This window comes from Poecilia latipinna, unplaced genomic scaffold (assembly GCF_001443285.1).
Source record: "Poecilia latipinna isolate Pla-1442-1.1 unplaced genomic scaffold, P_latipinna-1.0 Scaffold417, whole genome shotgun sequence".
NCBI classification, from domain to species: domain Eukaryota; kingdom Metazoa; phylum Chordata; class Actinopteri; order Cyprinodontiformes; family Poeciliidae; genus Poecilia; species Poecilia latipinna.
The window spans coordinates 84,433-97,809 of NW_015113033.1; the positions used below are offsets into that span (position 1 = coordinate 84,433).

General features: G+C 38.9%; 2 protein-coding genes across 2 annotated transcripts in view; both read right to left on the reverse strand.

The window, feature by feature from the left end:
* The window catches only part of cdc42ep1b (CDC42 effector protein (Rho GTPase binding) 1b), a 19,587-nt gene extending 11,095 nt beyond the window's left edge, over window positions 1-8,492 (reverse strand). The window contains exon 1 of the mRNA XM_015037694.1: window positions 8,279-8,492. The gene's annotated coding sequence lies outside the window, so the exon portion shown is untranslated. The remainder of the gene's footprint in view (window positions 1-8,278) is intronic.
* Window positions 197-2,078, reverse strand: LOC106950683 (uncharacterized). The gene is made up of 2 exons (XM_015037693.1): window positions 1,416-2,078; window positions 197-1,124 (listed from the first exon to the last, which is right to left on the reverse strand). Exons 1-2 carry the CDS (start codon window positions 2,076-2,078, stop codon window positions 588-590), a joined length of 1,200 nt encoding a protein of 399 aa, XP_014893179.1. The 3' UTR covers window positions 197-587.
* Window positions 8,493-13,377: the final 4,885 nt, after the last annotated feature.

A 13,377-nucleotide genomic window follows, 5' to 3' on the forward strand; every position in this document is an offset into this window, starting at 1 on the left:
CTATATAGCTATAGATATATCTCTATATATAGAGAGAGATATATATAGATAGATTGATATCGATATGTAGATATATAATATATCTATATATTGATTTATATATATTTATATATAGAGAGATAGATTTAGATATCTATATCTATATAGATAAATATATATCTCTCTCTATATATAGAGATATATCTATAGCTATATAGAACAATTTAGATATAGATATATATATCTTTTGCCCAGAAAGATAGTTTGCAATTTTTTTTCCCCAATTTGTATAGGTTAGACTTCTAAAATGCTCTTTTTGTTCCATGTTGTTTAATTTTTTTCCCTAAATATCCCTTTAATTAATAAATGTGATTGTCTTATTTTCTGTTTAGAATTAGAAGTACAAATTTTACAAAGGATGAACATGTTGAATGTTGGGAAGCCGACGCACCCGGAGTGAACCCACACCTACAGGGGGAGACATTTCCCATTGTGCAGTCCTGTCTTTTTTATATTAATATGTCCAATTAGCAATAACAGCAGCTCTTTTTCCAATTCCCGCCAATTACCCAAAACACACGTGGCCCCACCCCCCTTTTAAATCGAATTTAGTTGAGACATATATTGATGTCTGCACTGTTAACGCCTATCTTTGAATGGGCACATATAGATTTTGGCGTTAAAGCCTTTTTAATTCTCCTCCACAGTGAGATCCTCTTCCTGGGACTCTCTTCTTGTTCCGACTTTTGTTCAGCTGACTCTTTGGCTGCTAGAGGTTCTGATTTCTGGGATGTTGTTTGGATCTCATCTTCCTTCATCTGTGGAGGTGGTGTCCTTTGTTCTTCCAGCAGGCCGCTCTCCACTTCTGCGATAACTACTGGAAACTCACCAGTGACGTCTTCTGGAATAGAGCAAAGTTTGGTCTCTATCTGTTCAGAAATTATCTCGAGGATCTCTGGTATCGTTTCTGAATCAGGTATTGATGTCTCATTATTTTCTTCATCCTGCTGGAACTCACTTTGCTCTATTTTAGCGATTTCATGTTCAGTTGCCAGCTCTGGTTTAACAATCGCTGTTTCTGTTTTACGAATCTCAGATATGATGGTGGCTGTCTGATCGCTGACTATTTCTGGGACTGAAACTTTCTCTTCAATCTTTTCTGCACAAATGTTGTCATTTTTGGCCGTTTCCCATCCAGAGAGAGCTTTCAATGCTGCCTTTCTCTTATTCTTATTCTTATTCTTATTCTTATTTTTCTTTGGTGATCTTTTTTTAACTTCATGATCCCCATTTTCTTGGCTTTCGGAGATCATTGGCTCTTCTGAGACATTTTTGGGGCTAGAAATCATTGGTTCAGTGATATTAATGTCATTTTTGACTCTGGGTGTTTCATCCTCATCTGGTACAGAAGCTTCTTCACTGTTTTTTCCTGAAACATCCTTGTTGAGGTTTTTTAATTCAGAGGCAGCTTTAATTGCTGCCTTTCTCTTGATCCTCCATTTAGCTTTCCTCGATGGTTTTTTCTTGTCTTGCTGGTCCCCATCTGGTTGGTTTACAGAAACAGCTTCTTCCTCACTGATCTGCTGTAATGTAGCGATCTCTGTTTCTTTTCCATGACTCTCATCTTTCAGGGAGGCTGTCTGAACCTCAACTGTTTCCGGTACTGGACCTTTTTGTACTTCACTGTTTGGTTCAGAATCTTCTTTACAGACTGTTTCCAATTCAACTGTTAGATGGACTGGTTCTAATCTATAGCTGGTTTCCAGCACATCGATCTCCATCTGAGTTGAAATCGTTCGGCTGACTGGTTTCAAGGTTTCCAGCACATCGATTTCCGTTTGCGTCGAAATCGTTCGACAGTCTGATTGTAACCGATGGCTGGTTTCCTCTTTGTCCATCTCCGTTTGTACCAAAACAGATCGATAATGGACGGTTTTCTGCTGTGGGCGTTCTTGTGTATCCGTCTGAACTTTAACAGAAAACATTGAGTTCTTCCTTTGGTTTCTCTCTGAGACTCTTTTCCTCATCATATCTTTCTGGTTTCTAAGTTTAGCACTAAGTTGACGATTTGTACCAAACATATCATCCAGCTGCCTCATTAAATAAAATTGACATTTGGGGATTCTATAAATGGCTGAGAGTTGTATGGTGGTTAGAATTTTATGCTCTTATTTTGAAGAACGGTATATTTCTTATTTGTGTGCGTTGTGTATGCTGCCCTTCCTGCTTCAGTCTAGCTGGGGGGTTTTCGGAGAAATTGTTGTTTTATTTTGAAGAACTTTTATGTTTAACTCCAAGAGAGACGCATTTAAATAACTTTTTTTTAAAGCTGAGTTCACTGTTGTCGGAGAGAAAACTATCAACAGATAGTTTAACAGAAAATGCGAAAAAAAATGTGTACCTTTTATATCTTGCCCCTGGCTTTTTTTAATTTATTTTTCTACTTCAGTTCTTTTGCTGTAGTTTGGTGCAGGATTCATCTATCAAGGAAATTGTTATGTTAACTTTTCGACAAAAATCTTTTTTTAATTATTATTGAAAATGGACTGATATAACTGTGTTATATTAGCTCAATTTAAGAGCTCAGGACGTCGTCTGAGTAATGTTTGCTGTGATTGGTTCGTTGTAATGTCAAGCTGCCAATAGCCGTTGTTGTTGTAAGACCACATGCTCAGTGTTTCCTTTGTATTTAAGCAGGATTTGTATATCTGTGCAACTTAAATATATGACAATTTAAAGAGTTAAGATTATGATAATGTTGTTTGTGGTTTATCTGTGGTAGTTATTTGATTTTACAGGATGAATTATCTAGTTTGAATGGTGGTTCCTTACAATACCCACTGTTACATTTAATTCTGTGTAGCCTACTATAATTTTCTCCCCTATTTTAATCCCACTTTGTAACCATGAGCCTTAATTTTCCACCATGAAATAAGGAGAAATGCAGTGAAAGATAATCAATTATTGATATTTCCCATTGAGGTTTGGGGGGGAACGAAAAGCATCTGTGCTGATTATAACTAAAAAATTATATACCTACAAAAAAGTTAGTCGTCTTTAAACCTGATCTTCTGGCTACAGCTGCAGAAGTGGACCTCACGTCACCATGAGCTGATTGAAAAGATAAATCCATCCTCAGAGTTCAGGGACGCTCTGAAGCTAATGTGCTGCATCAATCACCTCATCAGTCAGTTTGGCTGATCGACTGACTGTCGGAAATATCTTTCCAACTATGAGGCCTGGAAAGCACAGGAACGTTCAACCTTCAGTCTGTCATAAAAATCAGGAGTTTACAGTGTTGTTGACTGAGCGAAGTCAGACTGATGAGTCCCAGCTGATCTGGAGGATTGAAATGCCGCGTATCAGGGACACAAAGGAACTAGAGGTGAATCTATGGAAACCCAGACATTATTCATCCGAACTAAACGATACCAAACATAACAAATAATTAAAATTGTAGACTGACATAGTGTTCAATCACTATGAACATTTTCAACTGAAATTATTTTAAAGGGACAGTATTATATGAAATTTACTTTTTTGAATTTTACATCGTGTTGTATTAATGTTCCTTCATCAAAAACATACCTGAAGTGTGTTTTTGATCATTACATGAATATTGAAGAAATCCTGTAATCTCCCATGGCAACCATTCAGCTTGGCAAAATGCCTGGGGGGACCTAGCCCCGCCTTCAAGGACAAAGCTCTTCCTCAGAGCTGCAGTTTTCAGGCTTTTGCCTTACAGAGCAGCTCTCCCCTGCAACTCCCCCACTCCGCTCCTTCAGACTAGCCAGCAGTAATTAGCAAACACTTGGTGGAACTGAGCATCAGCTGAGTTCATTATAGGAGCTACTTCTCACTGAAATGCTGGGAAAAATGTTGCTAACGAAATAATACAGGAGTTATGTTGTGATGACTTTCTGAAGACAGAATTTCAGAAAAAGCAGGAGATTTTAAAGAGACAGAGGCTCAATGTCAAATTTCTTTAAGTCATATTTTATCTGCACAGCATTTTTATAGAAACTGCAGTTAACATAGTTACATGATGGCGCTATAAAATGCACTATGTGGTTAGAAAACACAAGTTAACTGGAACAGTAAGCTTCCTCGCCTCTAAGGATTTATTTACACTCCAACAAGAAAACAGGTTTTCTATTTCCTTTGGAGTACATTTTTAAGCTACATTTAAGAGAATATAACTTGTAATTCACAGATTTTTTTAAAAACTTAATTGACTGGTTCTCACTTTCTACTCTCCGTTCCAAATTCCTCTCCCCTCATTTCAGCTCTTCATGTGACTTTTCTCCTTCCCAGGTCATTTTGTGTGCAATAAAGCTTAACCATAAGTGCTCCGTTAAGCTGCAGAACCAGCACATTAATTCACTTTGGGAACTTCATTCCCCAAATTGGCCCTGTTAGAAACAGAGAGAAAGTCATTAAGGCCTGTCAGACATGGTGTTTATCTCCAAACTGTACCTGCAGGCGTCCCGTAAACAAGCCTCAGAGCAGACATGGAGGTCGGAGGCCATGATGGGTAGGCATGCAAATAAATTATCTGACATTTCTACCTTCTAACATGTGTTTCTACTTCCTTTTATTTTCTTTTTATCTGTCACTTAAATCAGACTTGCTGTCATTTGTTTCTGTCTTCCTCTCAGCCACACACACACACACACACACAGAGTCAAACATACTTCCCTTTTCATGCGTTTTTCTTCCGCTGCAAACGGACTTACTGCTTTAAGCACATCCGCCGCTACAGAACCAGAACAGAGCGCTGTTGATATTTGTGGGTTTGCCCAGGCATCTCAGTGAGGACCGCACAAACAGACGCAGGTCACCGTCGGCCAGCTCCGGCCCAGTTTGCTCTGGTCCGACTGGAGGCATGGCACCAGCTAGCTGTGGTTGAGGTCAGAATGGCTCTGACCGTTATGCAGAGCTCAAAAATACATCAGTTTATAGGGATCCGCTGCTCCGACGTGGCGATGCATTTTTCTGTCCGGCCTCAGGTTTATAAAAACACTTGACATATGGCTCCAGACTGGATATATTTAAATATCTCTACCATTACAGAGGTTGAAATTTATGCCTTTTGTTCAGACAGATTTTATGGGGAGTGTCTCCTAAAGGGGCCGTGTTATGTGTTTTCCAGCCACATAGTATCATTTTATTGCACAATCAAGTGGGTATGTTACCTTCAGGTGTTATAAAAATCTATATAAAAATGACTTAAAAGAAATTTGAATGCCTTGAAATTTGGCCTTTTTCTCTTTAAGAAGCTCCTGATCTTTCTGAAGCTTCGCCTTCAGGAAGTCATCACATCACAGCTCCTCTGTTAAACCTTTAACAATATTTTTACTAGTGTTGCTCTAAGTATCTCCTATAATGAACTTGGCATAATGTGACAAAATATGAAAAGTTCAATAGGTATAAAGCGTTTTTCAAATCGCTGCGCCTGTGACAAATTTCAGATATCAATCTCTATATCCGGAGCAACACCTGCTTCAAGCTGCAAAGCACCGAAAAGTGAATTGACACCTGTGTCGGATCGGAACTGGCACTGTAAATGAACTTCCTGTTTCCTCTCTTTCGCGCTTTTCTTGATGGTCTGCTGAGTCAACAAAATATTTCATGAGACAAAAAGGTAAAAAAAAAAAATTCTCTAGACTCCCATGGTGATTTATCTTATCGTACTGTAAAGAAAGCAGAGCGGGAAAGAAAAACAAACATGTCGGACTTTACAGGGAGGCTCATAGCTGTGCAATCGTTCGCTGGTTTCATAAGCTCTTCTTCTTAATGCATGAGGGGGTCGGTCAACAAACCACAAGGGGGGAAAAAGGTCAAACATGAGTGAAGTGCAAACATTTCTAAGCTCTTTTAAAAGCGCAGCAGAACAAAGAGCTTGTCTAAACTTCCACCTGCAAACACGAGAGGTGCAGCAAAGATAAACCTGGATCTTCAAAAGGGTTTTTGTAAAGTCTACGCCCAAAAGCAACAGATATGCATCGAACTTGTGCAGTATAGGCGACATATTGTGCCAAAACGTTGGACTGTCAGATGGAAGAATTAAAGGCTGCACTTGAACTGGACTGTTTTGAATTAAAGAACATTAAAGCATTTTTTAATACAGTTTAGATAAAGTTCAAATATACTTATTCTGTTAAGTACTTTTTTACTTTTGTGATAAATTCGTCTTACATAAGTTTTAACTATGTAGCTGTTTTGGGTATATTATGCAACGCTGAAGTTTAAGACTGTATTTTGGAGGGAAATGTATAAAAATCTATCCTTTCTTCTTGGTCACTATTCATAATTGACACAGGAGAACGTGACATTGAAGCAAATATATAGTTGAATTAATCTTTAATCTTAAAATGGAGAGAAGAAAACTCACTAATATCCACACTCGGAAACTATTTGGATGTCTAAATCAACTGGAAGTATGAAAAACAAGACAGGAGGAGGCAAAGAGTGATTAGACGCTACCTACATGCCAACCGGTTTATCTGGGAGTAATTAAAAAATATTTTTTCTGTCACAAACAAACGCATGGATTTGCTACATACTGCAGTGACTAAGATTAATCTCTTTTTTTTGCAAATAACATTGAAACAAATGATGCACATGTGGAAATCTTCGTCTTATCTGCCATCTATGTTTCTTGTCGGTGCAGATCTTTGTTGGAGCGCTCAGCGTTACGAACTCTTTAAAAAACACCAGGAGATTCTCAATTTAAGAATCCGGTGATTCAGCCAGTAAAACAGAAAATGACTCTTTATTAGGTCTTCAAGTGGGACAATTATCCAAAATGTTAGACTTTGGTAATCTGACACTAAATCAACCCTTTTTTTTTGGTCATCAGACCTATATCCTATAGTTAACTAATGGGATGAGAATAAAGCTGGGAGTACCCAGAGAAATGCATGGGGAGACTCTGGCCGGGATTTAAATCAGACACAAAGTGAGGCAGCATATCTTGATGTCAGCTCTTATATTTTATTGACATCTTGGTAAAATAGTTCTAAAAAACACAGACAGATATTTACCTGCTTGAGCGTATCCTTTACCTGATGTTTATTAATTACAATTTATGGGTTTTCTGTTCATTGTGCCCTCGTTTATGTATTTTGCTTCCTGCAACATTTCTTAATTAACTTCTCATAATTCATCCTGGATTTAGTTCTTCTATTCTAATTTTCTGTTTTCTTATCACCTTGTTTTCCTCTGTTCACCTCCACTGGCTTCTCATTTATTGGTATTTGTCCAATAAGCAGCAGCTTACACACAACACTAACAGGAGCACACTTGAATGTGAAGTTGAATTGAATTATTTATAACATCATATCAGTGGTGCTTCAGAAGTTTAGATAAATTAATGTTTTTATCTCAAACTCAAAAGCAGAATTGTGGCCAGGTTAGCTATCCATAGCTGTAAGGATCTTGTGCGTGTGTGTGTGTTTTTTAATACCTTTTGGGGACCATTTCCCTGACATGTACCACGTTGTGGGGACCCAGTGCTCCTTGTGGGGACTGAAGCCTGGTCCCAAAAAGGGTGAAAGCTGTTTTGGGATCAGGGGTAAGATTTAGGACTAATATGTGAATTGAGTTTTGGTTAGGGTTAGGATAAGGGTAAGGGTAAGGTTTAGGCTGTAGAAATGAATGGAAGTCAATGGAAAGTCCCCACAAAGATAGCCACGCAGACGTGTGTGTGTGTGTGTGTGTGTGTGTGTGTGTGTGTGTGTGTGTGTGTGTGTGTGTGTGTGTGTGTGTGTGTGTGTGTGTGTGTGTGTGTGTGTGTGTGGTTCCAATGGAGAAAAGTGCGCTGCCTGGTTGTAGATTTCTACATCTAATACCATACTGACTGGCAATAAGCCAGTCAGTTATCCCATCTGATTCAGTTTTGCAATGCGTCAGATGCATTGCATCTCATATTACAACAGGACCTAGTCCTGTTGTAATTTCATAAAACAAGAATCACAATCAAGATTAATGTGATGTTCCAAAAATAAGACTTAACATTGTAACACTAAAACCACACAATTTATTGCTGCTTGTTTGTGGTGCAGCTTAGTCTGAGGTTGTGGAATAAAGGTCAATTTTCCCACAGAATTTTTAAAAACTAGCATTAGCATGATTGACAGTTTGGTCTTAGCTGCTACTGATTTCGTTGCTCTGTTATTTATGCACACAGATGGACTCGAGCATGTTTTTGCAGAATAAAGGCAAACTCTTCCTGCACAACATCCTGCAGATGACTCTTTAACCTCTGAAATTACAATCAGTTTCTGTTCAGTCCTACCTTAAATAGCTCGGATCGTGACTCTCCACGCTGTGATCACTTCCCCATGTCTTATCTTTGTCCTCCTGCTGGGTTTGCGGTCTGAGCCGCGAGTTTCTGATAGGACCCGAACTTTACACTGAAGCAGAGCCGCAGTAGAGCAACTCCGCTGCTGCTGCTGCTGCTGACAAGCTGGAAGAGGATGGAAAGAAGAGAAGAGGAGAAGGAGGCAGAGGAGGAGGAAGAGGTGGTGTAGGGTGGTGGAGGGTGGACCCTATGAAACCTCAGTGACTGCATATTAATGAAGGATAGGTTTGAATGTTAAAGGGGCAGTGTTATGCGTTTTCCTGCCATATATATATATATATATATATTTAAATATAGAGTGTCATTTTATAGCACAATCAAGTAATTCTTGAAATTTCGTCTGTCTCTTTAAAAAAACATCTGCTTGTTCTGAAACTACGCTTTCAGGAAGTCATCACAACCCTTATTGACCCTATAACCACATTTTTACCAGAGTTACACTCAAAAGTAGCTATTAGTTGCACAGTTCCACCAGTTGGTTGCTAATTGCTGCTGGCTAGTCTGAAGGAGCTGAGTGGGGGAGACGCAGGGGAGGGCTGCTCTGTGAAGCAGAAGATCTGAAGCTTGGAAACTGAGCCGTGTCTTGAAGGTGGAGCTAGATCCAACCAGCTGTTTTGCACAACTCAGTGGTTGCTGTGGAGATAAAACGATTACTCAAACATGCATGAAAGAATCAAGGCAACACTCCAGGTATGTTTTTGATGAGGAAATTACTTTATAACATGATGCAAAATTCAAAAAGTCAATTTTATATACACTGCTGTATTTTATTACAATTAATTTGTAAAATAATGAAAATAATTATTACATTCTAACTATTCTGGTTCATGCTGAGTGACACAACAGGCAATATTTGTCCATTTATATTTTATTAATAAAATGAAATCACATAACAGACTCAGTAAAGCCAGAATACAACCATGTATTCAGCATGTTGTTTTTGCAGAGAGAGAACAAGTTTTGTTATTTTTGGATTTCTTTTAGGCATAAAGTGTTGCTGAAATGGCAACAAGCTGTTTAATATATTTTCAAAGAAGGTGGCATGTAAACATTTTCCCTGACAAACACAGCTACGATGTGGTTTTCATTAACCTTTGCTAGAAAGAATTAACCTTAGCATTAGCGCTTTCACTGAGCTTGAAAAAGTTCAATTCAAACTTCAAATCTTGCTAAAAAACGAAAACTTTCTAAACTATAACTGCTTATATAACAGTTCTCAACTTTTATAAAGTTTGAATATTCATTCAGAACATAACCTGCTTGAACATTTCAGACTTAAAGTTCTCTACAGAACAAAGGAGCAGAGCTAACAACTAACAAAAACATCTTCAGCTAACTTCTCACAAAGACAGTAAAGATTGATAAAATTGAGCAATTATTGAACATTACATTTACAAATTAATACAGTTAATCACAATTCAAACACTTTTAATGGCTAAAATGTAACACCATACAAAGTTATTGTTGCTGTGTACAAAAACTTTCTATTTTGTTAAAATGTAGCCGTCCAAACAACAGAAGATACTTCTGAACAGCGACTCACTCTGAGGTTATCACAGGAGGCAAAGTGCTGAAGAATCACATTCTCATGTCAGGCTGAGGCCTCCAATAATAAACCGCTGTGACTTCCCACACCGCTCTGTTTGTGTGTGGTTGGGCTCATGGTCTCATCTAAAAATGGGTTTTGTTTTGCCCTTGTGTTTCTTTCTCTTTTCTTCTCATTTGTTTAGTGTAAGAACTCTCTCTGTGTCTGAACTGGTGATTTTATCTCCTCTCTGGGAATGAAGTGACTCTTTAAATCAATCACCAGACATTGTCCATGACCTTTAACCTGCTCTTTAAACATGATACCCTCAGTATTACACAGGAGGTCATATAACTTTTTGACAAAAAACATCTTCTCTTCACCTATGGTTATATGGTATACTTACTTACTATACTTTCAAAAGTATTCATACCAGGTAAACCTTTACACATTTTGTCATGTCACAACCACAAACTGCAATGTATTTTATTGAGATTTTTTTAATGGCAGATCAACACCAGATGAAGCAGAACTTTCTCTGTCCAACTCATCGGTGCCTCCTGAATAAAAAGCAGCATGATGCCACCAGCATGTTTCAATCAGGTTAAGGTGAGTTCATGGTGTTAGTTTCTGCCACACATTGTCTTTTACATGTCGATCTATTATGCAAAATTTATTTTCTGCTCATTTTTATACTTCCATTTGAGTCTCAACAGCATCAAAAACAACCACTTACGAAAATAACTCCCAGACTTTTTTTTTGGTATTTAGAAAATGAGTAATTTCCCTACATTGTTACCTAGCAACCCAAATTGAGCAGGTTTTACCTCTGTACAATGGCTGCTGGAAAAGACAAGTGTTTTGTTGTTGACTTACCACCCAGAAACCACTTGCTGCTTTCTTGGCTGTGTGGGAGGCTCCACTTCTGCTTTTTAAAGATGAAATATTATATAAGTAGGCATGTGTTTGCAGCCATTGTCATGTGTGTGCAGCTGTGTATGTGGATTTAAAGTGACAAGAGCCCCCAAAACAGAATTAAGCAGACTAAAATCTCTTAATAGGTCCCCTCTAAGTGACAGACTGCTTATTGGTTTTGGTTTATCACATACAATCCTAGTGAAATACAATGAAATTTGAGATTGGAACCTGAAAAAATGAAAGAAGTTCAAAGAAAATGAATACTTTTGCAAGACACTGTTCAATATAAAAGATTATTGCACCTTTTTGACTCAGTACTATTTCTCGTTATGCATTTTCAGTTTTCTAGACACATACATAAACTATCCTGAATTCAAGTTATACTTTGCTAAAAGGTACAGTGTGCTTTGACAAAGTATTCTTGCTGTGATATTTTCTATTAGGCAGAAAAATTCAGAAGGAAACAAAAAACCCAGCTCTTCACATCCTCAAGATTTCTGGGATTAGGTTTCGTCCAGCCTGCCGATTCACTTATACGCACTGAGAGACGACTTAATGCCAGTGCCGGCTGTTGCAACCTGAGAAATAATCTTTTAAAAGTTTCAAGATTCCTCCAGATCCCAGAGGTTTGAGCCAGCTGGGGGGAAACTGATATCTTGTGACATGTGGGAGAAAAAGCAAAAGGAGCAAGCTAAAACCCCCGGGGGAAGCCTGGATCGACTGAGAGACGAGGTGGAAAGCGTAGGAAAAGAGCGTGGAGGATGCTGGGAGATGAGAATGACAGCTCTCTGTGTGAGAAGAAAAAGGAGAAGCAGATGTGATGAGGAGGGGAGAGGGGGTGTGGTGATGAAGGCAGACGTCGTCTGTCTGAGATGGGAAACATTTGTCCCGTCGACAAGCATCAGATGGCCTCTGATGAGCAGGGAGGGTAAAAACCAACAAGGAGACGATAACAGGAAGTCAGGCGGCGCAATCTATCATCCTCCAAACATCTCTGAAGATCTGTGAGGAATAATATTTTGGTCCTTGTTGCTTATTTTAGGCATGCTTGTAATAAGATCCAGTGAGGATTAAGAGGAGGACCACCCTATGAAAACACAAAGCTGGAGCGAAGAGGAGGAGGAGGAGGAGAAGGAGGAAGAGGAGGGGGGGCAAACAGAGCAGGCGAGGAAACGGGCGGAGAGGAGGAGATCCAGTTAAACAGGATGAAGAGTTTCAGCCAGGAGTTTTTTCCCCAGGAAATGACTTTCTCACAAATCAGACGCCCTGCCAAGAAACCTCCACTTCTTCTAAAGCTACAACCTGTTTAGCAATATTCTGCTTCTTTATGTTTTAATGACTCTTTAATACAGGGATTATGGGTTAGAAAGCATAAAAACAAATCGATAGATTTTAAGGTGTTTGTCCATCTCTCAGTCGGTTATCTTTCAGCTGCTGTGAAGGACACAGTCATGAAAACTTGGAGGAAAAAAACGTTTATTTGGTTTAGATTGATACACCAGAGCAGTAAATCCATGTGGTTTTCTTATTGACCGCACTGTTTTGTGTTTTCAGATCTGGCAGGAAGCTGAGAGATGGACAAAAGAACATTGTTAAGTCAATCTGAAAAGCTTAAATAGCTCTGTCACTGTATTCCTGTTTTTTTATGAACCTTAATTTATAATTTTTGTTGCTGTTGTTGAATTATTGCATGTTTGGACAATTATTCCCTCTGGTTTTGGATGCACACTTTTTTTTTACTTTAAGGCAGTCATCATGATGCGTAACCTTGGCAACAAGATTATATTTTGACAACTGGAAGCATCTGAATTAGCATCTCAAAAGCTAAAACTGAACAGCCACCACGCAGCCAGAGAGAGGCATAAAGAGGAGCAGCAAAATCAAATGAGGTGGATCAGCAGTGCTTGATAAAAACAGCTGATGGTGTCATCCAGGACAAGTTACTGTGGAAAATAGTTTCTACTGCCCAGAAATTGAGCTGACTGACAGTCTTCAGTCAGAGGCCTCTAGAGATTTGATGCAAGACTGACTGCTACCGGCCCACAGCATCACCATCCATAATGACTCATAAAAGTACCATAAAAATAGTGGATTTGCGTCATCGGGCCTCTGGTGAAAGTAAATTAAACATTTAGGGACTCTGTTGGGTCTCAAGTTGTGCACCTTTAGTTTCTAAAAGCAGATTTTTGCTTCTGTTAAACAGAGATGGAGACAAGAGTCGCTTCCTGTTTTCCTTTGGAAGAGAAAGCCATTGTTTGTTCAGACAGTCGCTGATTTCAAGCTGGATATGGAGACAGTTTAGGGACCAAATAATGAATAGGTGTGGCAACAACAACAAAAACAAAACAAAGAGTAACCCTCATCCCAGACTTCAGTATCTCTGTACCTCTGGTGCTTTATTGTTTTATGAACTCTGTGTTCTGTTAACTCCAGTCAGGCCAAGAAACCCAAATTACAGCAGGATTGGACTCAGCAGCAGCAGGTGAAGCTGCTGCTGAGTCCAAATTTGTCCATTTAAGCTCTGAACGCTGCAACTAACTCCTAAATGTGCACCCTGGCATTCTCCGAGAGAGCTCTGCTTATCGTGGTC

Excerpts from the sequence above, each read along its gene's own strand:
- LOC106950683 (XM_015037693.1), bottom strand. The coding sequence starts at position 2,078 with ATGAGGCAGCTGGATGATATGTTTGGTACAAATCGTCAACTTAGTGCT. Across the intron at positions 1,125-1,415 it reads TAAAAAACCTCAACAAGGAT|AAAGTTTCAGTCCCAGAAAT; the intron begins GTTTCAGGAAAA and ends AAGATTGAAGAG.